This window comes from Poecilia mexicana, unplaced genomic scaffold (assembly GCF_051168715.1).
Source record: "Poecilia mexicana isolate PSO_F unplaced genomic scaffold, ASM5116871v1 scaffold_13, whole genome shotgun sequence".
NCBI classification, from domain to species: Eukaryota; Metazoa; Chordata; class Actinopteri; order Cyprinodontiformes; family Poeciliidae; genus Poecilia; species Poecilia mexicana.
In genome coordinates, this window is record NW_028263382.1 from 11,254,883 (window position 1) to 11,276,212 (window position 21,330).

Sequence of the window (21,330 nt, forward strand, 5' to 3'; positions counted from 1 at the left end):
GATTAGTGGTCCGACCGATTGTTTAAATGATGAATTTTGCATCTGCTGTTTTTCCTACTGAGAGAGAAGCCAAGGCTGTAAAAGGCCCTGACTACATTTTCAGCCCCACATCTTTTCTCAGGCGGTTCGCGCAGGTCAGCGATTTGATTTGAAGTGGGAGTGGCATGGAGGACCACTGAGAAAAACTGAACCAAATTTGCCAAGCAGAATGTTAAACCATGTGTAAAATCCTTGCGATCGGCTTAGCGAACGATCCCTGGCTGAAACTGCCATTTCCCCTTCTCACCTCTGTCTTTGAGAATGGCCACACTCATTTCTCTGTGCCTCGTGGGAACCCTTTGAAAGAAAGGAGGATGTCCAGGAGCCCATTTACCTCCCCTGTGTATGTGCAGTCATTCCTGACATGCACCCAGACTCGGGGTTACCATCTCTGGAAAGCAACTGTCTTTTCACACAACATGAGCAGGTCTTTCCATCATCACCGTGTGCTGTCCCTTTCATTCCTCTACAAACACATGATATACAGTAATGTATCAGTTTGGTTAAATCAAGTTACTTGTGCTGATTTCTGGCTTATTTGCTGTTTTGGATCTGAAAGAGTTAATTTAATAGTGCCTTGTAAAAATGTTCACAACCTGATCCCATCTACTGCCACATTCCAACCACAAACCTAAATGGATTTTATAAGGATATTATGTGTTAGACTAGCACAAAGGAGCACACAGTAGTGAAAGGGAAATTATATGCTTAATTTTTTTTCTCTCTAAATTGTAATGAAATGTGTTAAACCGTCTTTACTTTGATAGCTTTAAACAAATCCATTGAAATCAGTTGCATTCATCAGAAAATTGGAAATAGTACAGCATGATGGCTTATGTAGCAAGCAGGGCTGAATTTACAAGGATATGGAATCCTGGGCTGGAGACTTTTGGTGCCCTGTCCACTAAGAAAAAAAAATATTTACAATACATTAATAGATAGTCCTATACATCATCAGATTTGAATTGATGCATAGTGGGTTTAGTACATTCATTAGCCAATAACTCTGTTGTCACAGAGAAATCAACTAAAACCTCATAATTTTCAAATACTTGAATATTGTTTATAATCATAAAAATCTTAAAATATTAATCCAGCTCACCAAATTTTGGCCTAGGGGTTTTAGCTAAAGTAAATCTATGCAAAGCAGGCATTCATTAAAAAAAAAAAAAAAAAAAAAATCTTTGCTCCCGATATCCTTTCAAAAAATCAGGGCCCTGGGTCCTGTAAGCAATCTGGAGCAGGTAGTACCACAAGGTTGTCTATTTAAACTGAGAAAGGAGAGCATTGACCAGAGATGGATGGAGATATTGACCATAATCATATGGTCAGAGCGAATGGGATGGTTTAGATCACAGATCGCTTGCCTTTTAGAATGACTCAGTCAAAGTTCAAACTAAGATCCAATTGAGCAGATGTGGCTGGATTTGAAAAATCACCAAGAAAAATACACAACATCTAATCTTTAGATTTTGCAAAGTTGGTAGAGGAAAACAACAGCACAAAACAAGCTGCAAAAGAAGGCTGTACAAGAAGAGTGGGCTGCGTTTTTCAGATTTTTGGAAAAAACGTTTCCATAATTTCACAATCCTGAGTTAAACACTGCCACAAGACGCTGAAATTATGATCATGATAGAACTCATCTCGTTGAACTCATATGATATTCATGTATTAATTAATTTATTTATTTAGTGAAGAAGACATTCAGCTACATAGTCATATTTCTGCAGAAGCTTTTAGAAATCATGGCACTTATCACTTTTTTTTTTTTTTTTTTTTTTGCAAAACAAGAATCTAAAAAAATCGATCACCCGTTCGAAACTGATATAACAAAGTAACCGTGTACTCTGTGAAATTGTTTACCGGAGATCCGAAGTATGTCTAGGTGTTTTTCATTGGCGAAGCGTCTTCATTAGTCAAAAGGCGTGGGCGGGACTCTAGCTCTCTGCAGCGAGTCAAAGTGAAAGCAATAAAGGGAAGCAGGAGCTGCACTTTGCCGACGAGCATCTCTGCCGTCCTGCTTCACCACAGTCATCACTGCCCCCTCTGATCAGCGAAAACACACAGGGACTCCTGCAAAAACGGCAGAGTTCGTCAATGTAACTCGGGTCAGTCAGAAACTGCGCCGTTCAGCTGGATAAGTCCAATCTTGGCAGAAGAGAGGGGAAAAAAAATTAAAAAAGAGAGAGTGGAGTGTTGGCGTAAAATTGTGCAGGAAAAGAGAAGAATATGATGCTCAAGCAGCACTTGATCTTCATCCTCTACAGCCTCTGCGCGAGCGTCTTTAAAGGTGAGCCCTCTTGGACGGTTGTTGTGCAGACGGGCGTGGTGTGCGGGGAGGTGGAGGCTGCGTGGAGTGTAAAAGATCATTTGTGTTTTGTGACACGTGAGGGCAAGTTGTTTTATTCAGCGCAAACACAAGAAAAGGGAGAGTTGGCTCGCCTTTTAAAACGGCGCAGCTTCGGCTGCAGCAGTGCACGGCTGCCGCTGTCTGCCGTCAGTGTGCTGGAATGCCTGGAAGTTGAATTGTGCGGCGCAGTGAGGAGCAGAATGCGGCTACACAAGTTTCCGTGTCGGAGGGGGGGTGACAACTTGGATGTCGCCTCAGTGACCGATAAAAGCTGCGGATTAGTTCACTGAAGCCTTCTGTGTCTGTGCTCATTCAGCTGGGCATGTGTCTTCTGAAACTGATACAGGATGCAGGAGAGGTGGCTGGTGTCTTGTTTGCTGAGTCCGGTGTCATTGAGTAGATATTTACAACCACAGGCTGCGCTTAGGTTCATTTCATGGGATTTAGCAAATCTATTTTAAAGATAAAGATGCACACACACAAAAAAAGTCCTCTATGCATTTCGTTGGGTTTTATATTGTGGTCACTGTTTAAAGTGCAGCCTATGCATGTGCATCTCCAACAGTGACGGTAACACATTTTAGGACCAGCATCGTGCACTGCTCTGCTGCCGGAGACGCAGGTGAGGTTGCGTGACTTGAAGCCAGTCTGCAGCTCGGTTTAGACGTCGCCTCATGACAATAGCCGTTCTCCCCGCAGACCGTCCCGCTCCTGGACATGCTTGCGCAGCCACCGCCCTATAGGCGACCAGCCTTCTGAACCCCCCCTCCAGAAGAGCTGCTGCTGGTGCCATCAAAGTGTTCCATATGACAAATGACCAGATTAATCTGCCTTCCTCTTTTAATAATAATAAAAATCCATAAGACATTAATGACATTGTCAATGCAGATTTAGTGTAAGGTATTGTATAATGAAAGTGATTAGAGGAATGTTACATAAAGCATAAATGATTTATAATTCCACTCAGAATCACTGTTCCACTTATTTGATCCTGAGAAACCAAAAGTTTATAACCTGCAGGATCTCTGTTTACTCGGAAGTCCTGCATATTTATTTTTTTTAAATTACATTGAATTATGGAATTAACATAATGTAAGTTTTAGATTTTCAGAAGAGTCCCGCCACATGGCCAGGGGCACCAGAACGTTTTCAAAAGGGCGTTCAGATTGGACAGCTGACAAGGTGGCCCCACAAAACCAAGTTGTTTTTTATGCTGTCAAACAGGGATGAATATTCAAAAGTTGAGCTATGTAAGACAAAACAAATAAATACATAGATTAACTAATCATCAAAATGTTGCAACTCACTGACAATTTTACTTTCTTTTAACTATTTCCTACACATTTGTAAAATATTAAGCGTAAAACAGTGTTTGATCAAGGGAGGCGGCAGTCCTGAAGGGGTAGGCATTGCCCCCCTTTCCATCCACACCATCTCTAATTTGGCACACATGTATATGCCTAGCATTAGTCCCAGTTTAGCTTAAATGCTTGAGAGTGGATTGGCAATAAGTCAGAGTCTAGATCCACCAGATTGCTGTTAAAAATCACAAAATATTTATATAATTTGCCTTAATGAATGCTCTGTTTTTGGATAGTTGCTGTCAGCAAGTCTTGCCTCATCTAACAGAGCTGTCCAACTTGAAATGCCATCATCTGTTATGCACAGCTGTGACCCGAAAAGACATCCAACCACATCCACAGCCAGAGCTTGCCTAGAGACATGCCCCTTTTGGAGAGGATTATGGTTTGAGTTAAATAACCTTGGATGATTTATTAACCTCAAAATGTTCTCATAACTTCTAACTGAAAATGCTGTCTGTCGGTCTGTCTGTCTCTCTGTTCGTCCGCCCAGTCTGGAGTAAAAATAATGCATGTTCTTGTTTTGCCCAGTGTACAGACAAATCAAATGTACCGCAGTTTGGCTTCTGAGAAATCTTTAAACAAGTGAACTACATTATAAAACTAGTCACTAAAATACATTTTGAAAATTACAATCACCTGTTTAGTTCTTCTCTAGTAACGCGATCACCTCACGGAGATCTTGAGTGCAACAAACAAATGATAGTGCAAAATGTCTGCACAGACAATGTGATCTGTGATTACTGACATGATGAAAACGTAAACCACCCATGTCCTAGAGTTTGGTGCAAAAGTAGAGGAATACGAATACGGGCCTTACATATTAGTTGAGCGAAATCCCATGATATGCTGGGAGTAGCAATACTGTATATGGTGAAAGGAATTAAGGATCTACTGACTTTAACTTATGTCAACAACACTATCATTTCGAGCGTATGATTAATAATACATGAACATTACTATAGTCTTCAAGGCTTATATCAAAGAGGTTTCTCAGCAGTGTAAAGACCAGTGAGTGCAGCCGATGCAGCAGGTAAAAAGAGAAGGGATCATTTTAGTTTTTTTGTCAGAGAGAGTGAAAGATCTGTCTTGTAGTTTTCAAAGCTCAACAGATAATAAAAACCGTGCTATTCATTCTTCATATCTGAGAAAATGATGGCTATTAAATACGCAGACTAATTTAATTTAAAATAAGCCCCATTTGTGGGACTGATTTTTGTCACCCTTACAGTGTAGCTGGTGCTTTACGTGAATAGCCTTTACCAATCCCACTTGGGGTTTTGTTAGCGAAAGTGCTTTGTTTTAATGTTTTTGAGGTATCTCTTGTAGAACTTGGTAGATTTGGCCATCCTGATGAGTTTGGGGTGTCGACGTAGCAATTTAAATGGTCTACAGCAGTGGTATTCAAACCTTTTGGATTCCAGTTCTCAAGTTGAGAGGACTATTTTTTTAATAATTGTATTGAAAATAAAAGTGGCAAAAAAAGCATTTAACATTTTTTTATTTTTTTAATTACAAATAAAAAAGATTGTAATAAAACAAATGAACTATTCACATTTAAAAATAATAAAAAGAAAAGTCCATCTGCATCAACCGCCTGTGGTTTTTGGCCAATTTCATGGTTTCCTGACTGCATTTTTTGACATCCCTGCTCTAGGGAACACACAGAGACTATGTTATAGAGGTACTAGCCTTCTAATACAGGACCATCAATATAAGAGGCTAAAGACAGTTTTATAAAGTCAACTCTGTAAGTCTTGAGTCTTGGTTTAAAAATAGTAAAACCATTTATAAATAAACTAAATTAAATTGAACGGTTTTACAGCAACTGCTCTCTCACACTCTTCCCGGTTATCCTTGCAGGGTCATTTGGGGCTGATGGCTATCTTCGACGGTGTGTGATGGAATGGCACACACAGGTTGCCAGTCCATCACAAGGCAAAACAGACACGCAGGATGAACAGCCATGCGTGTGTAAACTCATTTCTAAGGGTAATTTAGAGTAACAAATTAGCCTAAAAAGTAATGTTTGGTCAGTGAAAGAAATTCGTGTTCCCAGAAAGAATCCAGGCATGCATGGGGGAGAACCTCCAGACTCCATGGAGAAAGGCCCCAGGATGCCAGGTCAAATAATTTACCAAACCAGGAGAACAGAAATCAGCCATGAAATTCTAATCAGTACCTTTCTGTTTGTCAGTTATATTAAAACCAGCTAAAATACTCCAGTATAAAAGAAGACAAGTTGCTTTTTGTACGTATATTTTAATTTGCGTCTCTTACCAGATTACATTGATGGCCCAGTTGTCCAGTTCCACTCAATGGAAATCTGACTACATTAAACAGCCTGCCATTGTATTTCTATGCAGTAGCTGTCTTTGATTGTTATTTCAAATGCCTGGTATTTTACAGCTGTGATCAAATTTTATTGTCTTTTGTCTACAAAAACATTTTTTTCTAAACAGCCACCATGAAGCACCAAAAATCGCTATGTCCTGCACATCCTTTTGTCTTTATGGGGCTTTTTAAGATCAAAAGCTTCAGCAAAAGTTGTGCCAGTTTTGAGGTTAAAAATAGTCAACAGAAAGCTAGCCTATTTGGCACCAGATTTTGGTTCATGAGAGGAGAGAGAAAGAACAGGGCCCAGAAAATGTATCTTGTCCAGAGGCTGTTCTGAGACAGCGCCCACTTCAAGGGCTACTTAAAATATTTATGATACGAGGGTAAAGTTTAGATGCATGAGGTGCCAAGGCCAGTGCTCCGAAAGTACAAATCGTACGTTACTTTGTAAAGATGTGAAAAGTCAAACGACGAACCAAAATAAATAAATAAATAAAAATAAAGAAATAGTCGTTAAATAAAAGCATTGCATCAAGAGAAGGACTGCACAATTACTCAAACGTCATCAAAATGATTTGAATTTTTAATCTGCTTCAATTGTGGACTCTTCTGCAAACATTTGAGAAACTAAATGGTATGACTTAGGAAAGAACTATTCAGATTTTTATTTCAGTGAAGCAGTTAGTGCACTGTACAATCCTGCGGGAGTGAAAGCTTAAAATATTAGCAGTAAAATGTATTTCTCCTACGGCCCCAGTCTTTTTCAAGCTCTGCTTTTAGGGTGCATGAAAAACTGCTTGTGCCTCTTCTGGATAGATCGAACTGTTTATACATCATTTTTGTGAAGACATGTATCTTTTTCAAATAAAGTGAAGGGAAAAGACGAGAGAAAGAAATATTAAATACATTTTGTAGTGCCTGTTTGGGGAAGAATATATAAACAGTTGTATTCAGGGACACATTATAGAACTATTAAATATGTTCATCAGTCATATAGCTAATCTACACATAATTAGAGAAAATATAACAAACCCTTTTGGTAATTAACTCTTCTCTTTTCCCTCTCTAGTTTGATTTCAAATAGGATATGTACAGTATATAACAAATGACTATGAAGTGAGAAGTTTAGAGGAGAAAAAAAAAACTCTCTTAGATCAGTACACTTTATGGTCTGTGGCGTCCCCTGTTTCCTCTGAAGTCATGAGCAATTTTCTGAGAAACCATCCTCTCTAACAGGCAAACAAACAAATGGGACTGAAAACATAACCTCTTCAGCGCAGGTATAAGGGAGCAGAATCTACTGAGCGTTTACGGCCTAATCGACAGTTAAATTGCAGTGCACCACATCACATACTGCAGCGATTCTGTAGACAAGACTTCAGCCTCAGCAGCTCTGTTCATGCACCATAATGTTGTGAGTCATTTCACACAGACTCATCCTATTTTTTTTTTCCCTTTGTCGAAGAAATACGCTTACTATTTTTGCTTATGTGAAATGCTGAAATCCTGTTTATTACTTTAGCCCATGGGGTGGGTTGCTGTCTAAATGTTTAAAATGACTGTTTGGCTATATATATATATATATATATATATATATATATATATATATATATATATATATATATATATATATATATATATATATATATATATATATGTATGTGTGTGTGTTTTGTTGGCATGTGAGGGTTTTCAATGAAAGGTGCTGTTGTTGCACCCATTTGTGCACAAGTGGGAACTTGTACCAGTCTGTGAAGTGTTGAAGTATCATAACACCATCAGAGCATATTTCACCAAAGGCAGCTAATGAAGACAGCAGACAGACTTGTCAAAGAGAGTTATCAGGTAAGATGGCAGGCAGGCTAGTAATGCTAATTAGCCATGTGGCGCAGCCATACCCAGGCTCTTCGCAAACCCCCTGACTGGTTGTAACATGAATGTACGTCTTATGATCTGCACATTTCTTTGTTGGATGGAGTCTTTGTGATTTCCCTCCTTCTCAAGTGTTTCATCACTTTCCGTCTTACTAAGCCCAGAAATCTCCCACACCACCAGGGGAACTTGCCTTTTGTTTGAGCACGGCGCCTTTCATCATGGTTTATCTCATCAGACATGTTGGCGAGAATAGCCTGGCAGGTGACATTTGGGTATGCCTTTGACCGTGGTGCGTGGGGGCAGTAATGAAGTTAATGGAGGACAAATAAAAGGTGAAAGTATTTGCTCTCATATCAAATACGCAGATGTTTTAAAAGCGAGATAAGGTGGTACACATCGGGGTATGCCTTTATGACGCAAATAAAAAATGTCCTTCTTGAATAAAGATAGGATTGAGAGCAATCAAAATTCAAAACCAGTAAGGGGAGGTTTTTAAATATTGGGTTGTGTGTAGAGTTTGCTAAAACGTTCTCATGAATTGTGATTCACATTTACTACAATTCGGAATAGATATAAAATGTTATACATTTTTTAAAAATTTAAAGAAATCTGCTGACTGTTGACCTCCATTTTGTAACACCACATGACATCAGGATGTCCTGATCTCATCATAAAGCCAGTAATGAAACATACACAACCATAGAAAGTACCAAAACAAAAAGCAAACATTTGGACTCACTTAGTTTTTAACTCACTTATTCCCCAGTATGAGGGAGCTTGATGTGAGCTTCGCTGTCTGCAAAGTTTGGAAAATAAAGATTAAGCACCATGAGACAATCTACAGAGGAGCCAATCTCCCATACAGAGCTGAGCGGTGCGTTGTGTGATTGGTCAGAAGTTTGTGGACGTGTTTTATGCAGAAACGCACTCGGAAAGCAATGGCGATATTTCGCTTTAATTAGTCCACTTCCACTATCCAGTTTTTGTATCCGCAGGCGATGTGATTACTGTTGAGGAATGCTTATGCAACCCTGTCTGAAATTATGCACATTTTCACAATTCTTCACTAAATAACTTCAAAAACTGTCAAATAGCTAAAAACTCCTGGATGGAAATTGCAGTGACGTTGTCCACAGACAAGGCTGTCTGCAAAACAGTGTGGCATCCGTTCTGTGACCGTCTTGTAAAAGCAAACCGGAGGATGAAGGGAGGAAGTGGAAAAGACTCTTTAATGTCTCCATTTGTCATTCTGTCTTGGAAAGTAGACCAGAGTAAATCATGAGGATCCTTTGCACACCTATAGATTAAAGCAGAAATCATAATCGTTTTGAAGCAAAAATTGATTTTGAATCAAATTTTGCCTCCAAAAATCAGAATCAAATCGTATCGTGAGATAGTAAAAGATTTACACCCCTATGAGAAATATCCACACATTTTTGGCGTTGTGGAGACTGCCCATTTTAAATGCTTCTTCTCAGTACGTAGCATCATTTACTACTCAGTTCACTGCTCCATTTTTTGCAACAATTTTGTATGTGCTACTTTTTTTTTTTTTTTTATACACCGGATTTACAAAGCAGATGGCAAGAAATGCGTATGTAAACAAGTTGGAGTTCTCTCTTCAGTGCTAAATGTACAGTATGCACTGAAGTGTTCAAAAAAATAGAGGGTGCATCTAAATGACAGCGGAATGATGCATCTGTATATATTGTGAAATTTGTAACTTTATCAGAAAAAGAAACAATTGAGCCAAAACTACTGTTAGCTCTCAGCAGACTATTGTTTCACCCAGCCTTCATACCACAAACAATTATTGTTTTAGAGAATGAGATGTTTTGCTCTAGCAGTAAATTATACAGTTACACAATAAAATGTGTTTTTTTCTCTAAATCCATGCTTAATGCCTCATTTATGTTTGAGCAGATTGCTTCAGAGCAGACTGTTTGATTCGTAAAACTATTTAGGACCAGATCTACTTTTACAGGTTTAGAACTAGAGTGACGCACATACTTGATTTTCTCTTGACGTTTAGCAACTAGTGTTTTGCCACTAGAAAACCTCTCTTTAAAACTAAAAAAATAAATTAAAAAAAATGCAGCCTTAAAGTCTTTTTAAAGTCAAAGACTGACTGACAAAATATCACTGACTGTTAAAAATCTAAGTATTAATTTCACACATTTTCATTTGAGCTGGCAAACAAAGTTTTGCTTTATTTGGTGATACGACTGAGATATGCAGTTTGCACATTCACACTTTAATCAGCCTAACAACACTACAAACTGTTCAATCTGCAAAGAGAAGTCAAGAGGATCAGAATTAAATCAAGCGTCGCCTCTTAGCGTTCTTGTTTAAGCAACAGTTGAGTGGTTTAGAAGCTTATTGTTGAATATACTGAGAAGCTGTCACTCTCACCATTAGGCTGCTTGATTCAAACAGGATTTTAACGCTTCTAAAATCACCATAAATATGAAAAGTGCCAACTGTCTTGGTTGTTCACTTACACTGTCAGATTGGGCATACTTTCAGACTAAAACTGGTGCACCAGACTTTTTTTTTTCTTTTTTCTTTTGCTCTTCTCTCTTTCTCTCTTACTTTTTTTGGAAAGTGAGTTCTGTTGCAGCTCGAATCTGATTCCAGCCAATGTGAACTGCAAAATGCCAGACTGTAAGACGCAGGGAGCCTGCGAGATGTGTGGCTGAGCACATCTCCTGTGGGTTAGAAAAATCAGTCAGCAGGAATAAGCTGGCTGAGCTGACGACAAGGTATGGTGGAGAAGGGAGGTTTACGTTCAAGGATACCCTTTCCCCACTGCTGAGGGGTTAGCTTATCCCCGCAGAATGTCTCCCAGCTGCCAAGTGCTGGCTCTGGCGCTATGTGCAGCATGCCACTGCAAATGATAATCCAGTAAAAAGAACCAATATGCTGCAAAAGAGTCAGCGCTGCCCTGTTGGCTCTCTGTTGACAGATATACATCTGTGGGGATAAACCCCAAACTAGAAGCAAATGTGCTCAGACAAGTGGGGAAGGGGCTTTGAGATTAGCTGCTCGCCGCCTCAGCGTCATACTGTGTGATGTCAGACCCCCTTTGCCCTGCTCTTTGTCATCCCACGTTTACACACTATGCACCATTCGAGTGGCTGTAAGCTCAGCAATGAATCTAAAGGAATCCAAAGGAATTACACTATGAAAGACTATTTTTGCCCAATTCCAGGAGGAAGACGGTTAAAAAGCAGCCATGAAGCCTTCATACCTGATACCTCATGATAAGCTTGAGGCTTTACTTGAGCCTTGAGAAAAGTAGCTAAAGCGGTGTTTATCTCAAGAAGGTTTCAGAGATTGTCATTGTGCATTAAAGGTCAAATTACGTTTGCCTGGTAATCTCAATTAGCTCAGTCAACAATTGTGCTGCAGCAAAAATATGTTTATATTGGTGTTTGAAATGATCAAATGACAAGATAAAACTAATTTTTATAGCCAACCATAAATCCATGCAGTTAAATTCTCTGCTGTAATTATATTCAAGTGATTTAAACTGTTAATAATAAACTACATTTATTTGTTATGGCATTATAAAAGCAGAATTTATTTCCACATGGTTAAAGCGATTAGAGGGAAACGTTTGAAAAATGGAAATATCAGGATATGAGAATTTTTGATGCAGGTCCTGGTGTGTAGCTCGGTAGTAGGCGTGTGTTCTGTGAGAGGTTTGTGCGTTCCCGACATTACAGTATTGTGTCTGAAATGAAGCCTATACTTCATTTCATTGCTGTTTGCGGAGTTGACCTTTACCATTCTCTCTTGGCCTTCATATCTGTTGAAGTGGGCTATTGCCCGACTACGGATGAGCCTGTGAATCTCATTTACTCTGTGCAATGATCTCCCTTTTCTCCTTTTGCTGCAGTCACTGAGCAAAGTTAATATTTTTTCTGCTGAAATTGCATCAGTACACTAGTCTTTGACCCAACAGACAGGTAATCTTTTAGGTTATTTTTATCACAGTGGGTGTTGTGCTGCGAAGAAGTTAAACAACTAAAGTTTTCTGTTTTCCAGACTGAAAACGTAGTTCTAAGAAAAGAAGTATGTCGTTGAATTTAAACCCCCCAAAAAAACATTTAGAACATCAACATCAGTGCTTGTTTTTGAATTGTATTGGATTGATGTGTGAATGGACAAATGGAGCTGGATGTTGTCTTTTTTGTCTTTTTCCTGGAGGATTTCCAACAAGAAATCCAAAATGAGATTTGTAAAATTGTTTTACAATTCCCCTTAGTCTAGGGGAGACAGAAGCATTTCTGAATTTGCTACTGAGTGTGCCTTTCTGTCTGTGTGTGTGAGGTGTCAGTTTTCTCATTGAATGCCACTGCATCATCAGTTGCAATTTATTTATTTTTTTTTTACTCTGTGAGAAAATGGATGTGTGGTGTAAGAATGCGTGTGACTTGTGATCTGCAGGAGTCTCAATGAATAGGAGTTTGGAGCTTTGTATTGATAAAGACCAGAAGATAAGGCATCATTGTATCGATGTTCTGACTTAATCTCAGATTGTGAAACAGACACAAAAGAAGAAAGTTTAAATTTGTTCACACGAACACCAAAATTACACAAAAGTTACTTTTGTTGTGGCATAACAGAAAAATACTGTGCTTATGTAGTAGTTAGTTTTTGTGTCGAGAGAAATGTTTTAGATATGTCAGAAAACTATTCAACAGGAATAGTTTCTTGCTTTCACTACTGTATAGGTTCAAACAAAATGTGCCATGTTTTTGTAATCTGAACCATGTACTTATTATTGAACGATTTTACTCAAGTTAAACAGGTAAAATTGGTTGTGTTAAAATTTCTGTGGTTTTGATGTTTCTTTACAAACTGATAACACGGTAGTTTTGATGCCCACAACCTTCAAAATACTGAAAGTATTTCTCAATAAACATTTGTTTACTGAGAATGAGAATCATACTAAATTTGAACTAACAGCTAATGGTTTCAGCAGAGATCACGTAAAAGGTTTTATAAAATGCTTAACATCTAAATTTAACATTTATTTGGCAAGTTTATTTTGTAAAAGTGCAAAGAATAATATTTATAGTTTGTTTTGTTACCATAGCTACAACCTGATGTAATGAGTTTAATCATTGTGTTTGAGCTCAGTTTCTTCTCTTCTCGGCAAATGACCAATTTACTTTAAAGCTTGGCCAATTAAACTGGGGGCCCTCTCCCAGACCCCACCAAATCCATGTTGAACTGTTATGTTGCCATGGCGGTAATGTTCTTGGTGGTGAAGAGGGGCCCCTAAATCATATTCAGCTGAAGGCCCCATACTACCTATGAGCCAGGGCCACTGTACTGCTCATCTCTCCGAGGGACGCGAGAGACAAACAGGGAAATTTAATTGATGTGGTACTAGTAGGGCAAGGTTTTTCCATTCCAAGACAGTTGTTTTTTTAATAAGTGCCACAGAGACTTTTTGTTTTTCTAGGCCAACCTTTATAGGACAGGTTTTTCTGATTTCCTCTCTTCATTGTCAGCCAGCTGGCCCTGCAGCCCTTGTTCGCATGTTTACAGGTCCACTCTGCAGCCCCGAAAACAACAGCTTGCTGTTGGACTACTGAGGAGCGCGAAAGCAAAACCACGGGCCCACTAACCCGTCGGCCCACCGGGAAAATCCCCACACGCCAGTCTGCCCCTGTTCCTCACTCTCGTGTCTTGTAATTTCTGCTCCTAAGCGTTCTGTTGTCTTGACACGCTTCCGCGTGCGATACATGAGGATGGACATGCAAGCATGTTTATACATCTCTTCTGGCAAGATCCCGGAAAACGTATCTACTAAATAATGCATCTTTTTCAGTTCTAAAGACTCCACCAAATGCAATCTGCATCTGAATGATAATGAAACGCTTGAAATGCACCAATCAGACGTTTGTGTCTGCTTTGTGGTTGTTGCCCGTCTCTGACATGCCATTGCTGATCTTAGTTATAATTAAGAGCATTCAAAATAATTTTCCAGTCTTTCCGTTCTTAACGGTCACTAATAATTTATGTTAGAAGTACAGGCAACATTTTTTGAAGAGACAAGATGCAACAAATCAGTTTCAAAGAAAAGAAGAAATATAGATTATGGAGAAAACATTTTAAGCTTTATTTAGCACAATGTAATAGATATTAGTGTGGTTAGTATTAATAATCGTCTCTTTTCCCTGGAGACTGGTTAGGGCCGGTCAAGCTGAAAATCAAACCGTTCTGGTCTACAGTTTATTCCTTGGTTCAACTTTAGGTCAAACTGTAATGACAATATTTGTTTTGCTACCGCTAAAGTTTGAATAAGTGTTTGTTAAAAAATCGTTTCATTGCATTTATGGACAATCTCATAATCGTAGTAAAGCGGTAAAGCACAAATATGAAATCTACATGTGCTTAACTATGCAAAATTACATTTTACACTTTTTTTTTTTTTAACCACAGCAGCATAATAAAATTATGTGGAAAATCTATGATTATTTACCCTTTAATATGAAATCTGTGCAAACCTGATTCAGTGATGTCAACAATATTCTACAATATCCTATCCTAAAGTTTTAAAACATGTGAATCTGTTTCCTTTATCAGCTTTTTTTTTTTTTTTTTTTTTTTTTAAATACAGTATTAACACAGAAAGTCCATCAGTTTCACATAGGCAGCCGGATTTTGCATCACTGACTTTCTGTGCTCATAAAGGCCCTTCAGTCAAGCAGTCAGGCTGGATGAGCTCCAGATAAAAAGACTCTACTGCACTATCTTTGGAAAATTGATAGCTCACTGGAATAAGTAACACATTTTCAGGGACTTGTAAGCAGCAAATCATAGGCAATGTAGTTCTTCATTGCAGGGTCAGAATTTGAGTATTGGTATTAGGATTTGATACGCTTGGCAGTTCTTGACACAGGATAGTAATAAGGAGGTTTGGCAAAAACATTGAATACTTCACGGTCTTACTAGCACAGTATGTAAGAGATGTAAACCAAATCAGCACTGCTTTTACTCAAGATTCTCACTTGAGTAAAAGCAGGTTAAACTAAGAGTTAAAACACGATGTAAGTAATTTAAAACACGTTGCCAATCAGTGTATCCCTCGCCAACTGCTGTGTTAATAAAGTCCCATCTTAATAAGTAGCGAGTGAGATTCATCGTTTACACAATTGTGTGTCAACCACTAATATTTCACAAACAAAGTAGTCTTTGCTGTAAAGGAGCAGCCTTGATTCAGCCAGGTTATCAGCAGTGGTCAGTCAACGACTTGTTCTGCATCTAATTAAAAAAAACTTTCAGCATTATGAAAGATGTAATGTAAAATTTTTGGAATTTTTTTTAGTACCAAATATTTGGTCATGCATAGCACTCTGAGTGCATTCATGCTGGGAACAACTATGTTTTTTGTCCTATATATTTATTTCAAAACGAACAGCAACTAAATATCGAAAAGTGAATTCATATCTAACAATTCTAAAAAAGATTTTGGACCAGGAGGGTTATTGTAAAAAGCATTCCCCCCCCACCCCCATTGCACACCTTAGCAGGGAGCTGGAAAGCATTCACACCTAACAAATGAAGCAAGTAACATAATGACCACTCATTTTTTGTGGAATATAGCTGACATTTTCATACCTGAAAGCTTATGGTATAACCTTGTGCAGCTTATACCATCACAGTTGGACACAGGAGCCAATGCAGCCATACACCATCCTCTGTCCTAACAACTGTGTTGTGTTACTCATTATCACAACCTGCCAACTGCTGTTTTAAATCCACAGGATATTCTACATTACAGCTGCTTCTTACAGTTGTGTTCGCCTCTGGGCCTGTGTCCCCAACCCAACATCTTCAGCCTTTGGCAACGCTTGGTTTGTTTTCTGCTTTCTCTGCGGTAGTTTTATGTGTAGATTTAAAAAAAAAACCCAAAAAAACCAATTGTTGTAACTGTTTAAGATATGTCAGACTCATGCTCTTCAGCCAAAAAAAACATCCTTTACACTAATGTAGTGAATTCTGCTAGGTGATTATTGATGTAGAAGGCTATGAGTCATGGGAAATCCAAGCCTGTGCTTTTTGCTCTATCCTAAATTTTGCCATTAATAATGCTATATGTCTGTGTGTGTGTGTGTGTGTGTGTGTGTGTGTGTGTGTGTGTGTGTGTGTGTGTGTGTGTGTGTGTGTGTGTGTGTGTGTGTAACAGATACACATAGACATAAATTCTGCTTTTACTTCAGTGTAACGGGAGGACAATTATTTTCCTCCAAAACCGGTTTAAGTGAGATGCCAGCCCTATAAAAAAAAAAAAAACTAACTTTAGGATAAAGACTCAAAAAGCACAAGCTTAAGCTCTTGCATGTTTATACCCTTTTATTGACTTCCTCTTTAAAGGCTTCCCACAAGTCTCAGCTAAAGCTGGAGTTCAGATACTGAATGCAGGCATATTTGCAAGTGAAGGTGGGGATAAAAGCGCTGAAACTCATGTCCTCATAAAGAGAGATCAGCAGTGTGTACGGGGGCTGCATACCGATGCAAGAGATGCCAATGCTCAGAGCCAGAGAGCACGCTATGCTGAAAAAAAAAAAATGAAAAAAAAAAAGCCTTAAGCTGAGAGCAGAGGGATAAGGAAGGAGAAGGTGAGAGGCAGAGAGGCACACAAACTGTGTAAATCCGAGGATGTGTCATTATGTAAGGTATCTGCCACTTCCCTTACCTGCTGTGACTTGAAAATGCAAAAGGGGTTATTGCAATTATATGTGAAAGGTTAACTATTACATGTGGCATTATGGATCTACCTTCTGAGCACTTATTTCTGATATTAGTAGCCTGATGTGATTGTTCCTTCACAGGTGTGTATATGCAGATGTTTACAGATATATAAGATCTTGAGAAATAAAACATCTTTTAGTGAGTTATCCGCTTGTTGCCAAGAAAACCCAGAGAGGAGCAAAGACTTGTAGCATTTTCTTGCTACAGTGTTGTGACATTCAGAGGACACGTGCACAGCAAATATCTGTGTTTTTTTTTTTTACTCTAAGGGCCAATTTGTACCGGATGCACTCAGAGACAATGTCAACAATAGATCTTTTGTTGTTATCCTTATTGTGCCATGTTACAGTTAATATCTGCCAACATGAAAGTGTTCTTTTACACATGCATTTTGTAACAGGTGTGTCTGCGTGATGAAAATAATCCTTTGGGGTTTTGGACAAATTTTAGAGGAGTTTGAGTTTCTGTTAGTTATCTAGCCTGCGTACTAAATTCGACATGAAAATCAAGATGCACTGATTAGACTTTGTGGAGGATTTATAATCTCCAGTTTTAGTGAAGCTTTGATGGACTGATATCAATTTTAGGAATATTTTATTTCTCTTCAGGAAATATATGAAGAGATAAAAGCAGTATTCAGATTAGTTTTGTCCAGCCTTACAGGTTACACTACTAGCTAGTATACTTGTATAGGTATGCAAGTATATATCGGCAGAGGCATTTACCTGCCCGGCATCAAACACTACAGAACTTGTGTGATATACGTTTCTAAATCTGTAGCATTTAATATGATCTAGATTGACCCTGTGCAGATATAATAGCTCTCTTGGGAAAGCTTCCCTCAAGGTTTAGGGGTTTATGGGAAGTTTTGTGCATTCCTCCAGAAACACAATTGTGAGGTCAGTCACTGGTGTTGGACAACATGGCCTGGTTTGCTGTTTTATTAAAGATGGTTTCATGAGTGGAGGTCAGGACTCTGTGCAGCCCAGTCATGTTCTTCAGCACCGGAAGAACCTGCAAATGTTGAATAGACTACTTCTGCTTAAATTTACATTTCAATTGTCTTTACAGCAATTTCTATTACAATATGTTGTTGAACATGCACTTTTTACCATCCATGACTTTTAATCATTTTTTTTAAATTAATAATGGACTTTGAATTTGTATCTAAAGCCCATGTCAGACGCTCATAATTCTACTAACAGAAGCATATCAGAAAGAATTCATGAAATCAAAAAGCATAAAATACGCTTAAAATAATCACTAAATAGATTCGTATTAGCGATGCACCAAACAATGGATTGGCTATCAGAAGGTCAGGTCTAGAAGACACTGATTTATTTTATTTTTTTGAATGATGAAATTACTCATAACTAGGATCTCCCACCACTTTCAGTTGCTAAGATGTTAACCAATAGGCTACTCTTTGATTCACTTTTTTAAAAGTTTGAAAGCCAGGTGAAGGTTGATGATGTATATTTTGATGCATAGATAGAAATCATCTTGTAATTACTTTTCACTGTTGGATTTGAAATTATCTCTATCAAAGAGCCTAAATATCTTTTTTTTTTTATCTTACATGTGTTGCAATTCTTAGAATAAATTAGAAGTCAAGCTCAAAATCTGCAGATCAGTCTACAAATAAAACTGTCATTGGCCAGAAAAAGCCTGATCACTGAGCTACCATTTCCTCTGGCTTTTAATAATCTGCAGAATGAGAAATTGTTTTACCTGCATGAGTAGATACAACTTATACAACTTTATTGTAGCTGTATTCCTTCCTATTACCAATAAGTTTTGTATGTACTTGCATCAAATACCGAATTTCAGACTGTCTAATATGAAGATAATGGAAACAATATTCTGAAATGTAGAAACTGCATCTGCTATAGCAACCAAGTGAACTTTGGTGTCAATAACAGGCTTGCCTTTCCCATTGTCAGCTATATCTGCTATATTTCACAAATCACAAAGAGGGAAAGACGCGGTTTTTAAGGATTGTACTGCTGAAATAGCAGGATATGAAGTCGAGATGGAGGCTACAATAAGCCACTATAATGGCCAGCCTGGATAGACCCTGGACTCTATGGACTCTGGGATGATTATACATTTAGTATCCTCTAGAGTGAGGACATCCAGTGTGCATCAAGTGACCTTAACCACTAGAGCTGTATAGCATCCCCCAGATAATGACTATTCTGAACCCCAGGAGCAGGCCTCATCACCCCATAAATACAGGGAACATACAGACTCGCAGTGGAAAGCTACACACTGTAACTTTTCAAATGGACTCGTACTTGTTGAGGGGAATGTGCTGCAGAAAACAAAAGAACTGTTTGGCATTCAATGGTTAATGAGAACTTTGTTGTTTTGGACACTGTACTTTAGTTATTCTGGTCTAAATGACAAAAGATTTTGTAATACTAATAGCTACAGTGAGGTATACAGAGTATGACAAATTAATGGTATCTTACAAGATAATCTTTGCAAATTATTACAAAATATCCATTTTATTTGTTCATCCAGAAAAAAAAAATTGTAAAAGCTAATTTATAGTTCAACATGACCCTGCTGAACCTGGAGACGATTTTTTTTTTACAACAAATAAGATGGCGCTGATGTAAAATGTCTTTTTCAGGTTGGAATAAAACATAAAAAATTTAGAAGCCCTTTTTTCTTCTCAGGGGTAGCGCAGTACAAAAAGGTTTCCCGTTTCAATAGTTTCACTCCTGCCTGAATTGTCACTGTGGGGCCCCACTTTTCACTCAATGCAGAAGTGGGCCCTCTGGACACAATTGCTTTCCGTGGTGCTGACAAACTAACCACTTCTGTTGTGCGGAGCTCCAAGCCTCTAAGTCGTCTATGTATAATCTGAACCCCAACTCAGAACTGCAGACTTTTTTTTTCCATATGTGTCATTTTGACTAAAGTATTATGTGCCTTGCAAAAGCTGTTCATATCGCTAACCCTTCCAACTGTTCCCATGGTTCAACTACAAACTTCAATTTATTTAATAGAGATTTATGTGCCAGATGAATAGTGGCGCAAAAAAAAAAAGTGAAAGTAATATTCTGAAACACTGGACAGCATTTCTATTTTGCCCATTTTTTCTTCAGTACTCCAAAACAAAATCTTACACCACCAATTACCTTTTGAAGGTACCAAACTAAACTGAGTGAGTGCAATTAATCATAGTATCATTTCAAGATTCAGTTTGACAAATACATATGAACTGAACCCACTCAGACTTCTGTTAAATAACATAAGTGAACAAACAGCTCCAGACCTCCTCACCTGTCTTAACCATAGACAGGTGAGGAGGTCTGGCGTGGGGGTTGTGGAGGATTTTATTGGATGGTTAAGTTTTAAAACCATCTATGCTTTATGCAAAACTGAAAACAGTGTGTCACAGGTTGATAGTGACTCTGGAAGAGCTGCAGAGATCCTAAGCTCAGGTGGGAGAATTGCTGGCAGGACATCGTTTTGGCCTGCTTTGCCTGTTTTGGTGTTTGTGTCAGTGTTCTGCTAAAACAGCATTGTTGATGCATATTATATTTTTAAATGTAACTTTTAACCTAAAATATCTGTTCTTTAGTAAAGTAACATTAACAAAGTGCTTTGAAGTGACAGTGTTACACATGAACACCTTTGCAAAATTTGGGAAGCTCAGATCTTTTCCACAAGAAAAGAAAGGGTAATATCTGTTTGTGCAAGTCTGCATTCCTCTCCACATGGTGAGTGCTGTTCAGTCTGTCAAACAAAATGTTCTTACAAACAAATAAATTGTGTTTGTAAGAAATAAAGTGACTTCTGTGTGGTGAACTGTAACTTTTTAAAACTATTTTCTCAAAGAAATGACATCAAAAGTCAAAATAACTTTTGATTTTCAACAATAATGCGCCAAAAAGTTGAGATTAAACACAGCTTTATCGCAAAAGGGCTACAGCTCAAAGCAAAAGAAGTTCATGCTTCAATATTTCATGTAATTGAATAGAAATTGTGTTAGCAAAAATAAGCTTGGTGAGAGAGATATATATATATACCCTACTGTCAAATTTTTTTAATCGGAGTTTGATGGATTAAATGATATTAAGCCCCCCCCCCCCCCCCCCCCCCCCGCTAACCGGAAATTCCCACATCCAGTAACAGGAAACCCCCTCTCCACCTCCGGCAACCGGAAATTATTTGTTTTTTTTTTTTACATCAAAAGTTCATTTGTGAGGTAAAACTAAAAATATGTACATTTCTTTCCAATACATTTCCCCACATACCATACCTGGTGTGTGAGCAGGTAAAAGTCATCCCTTGCAATAATAAGAAGCTGTTGCCAGAAACCGTGATGTTAAGTTTGACTTACGAAGCAATTTTCAGAGGCATAAGTCATAATATCCTGTTCAGCATAATTCACAGTACACAAAGTCTAAAAAGTCTAAAAACAAGCATAATAATCACTATAAAGTCATGACAAAAAAAGCTTGTGAAAACATTCTTGCTCCTGAATCTGGGTCAGGAAAATAAAGCTAGAGGAGCAAACTCTTCCACAACTTAAATTTACAGATTCACAGAAAAGTTACATTTTCAACAACTATATAGTTT

The 21,330-nt window shown here is 38.2% G+C and overlaps 1 protein-coding gene across 1 annotated transcript in view; it reads left to right on the forward strand.

Moving 5' to 3' along the window:
* Positions 1 to 1,697: 1,697 nt before the first annotated feature.
* cadm2b (cell adhesion molecule 2b) overlaps positions 1,698 to 21,330 on the forward strand; it is a 151,480-nt gene continuing 131,847 nt past the window's right edge. Inside the window, exon 1 of the mRNA XM_088011661.1 lies at positions 1,698 to 2,329. Within this exon, the coding sequence (XP_087867787.1) occupies positions 2,269 to 2,329 (61 nt within the window). The 5' untranslated portion in view covers positions 1,698 to 2,268. The remainder of the gene's footprint in view (positions 2,330 to 21,330) is intronic.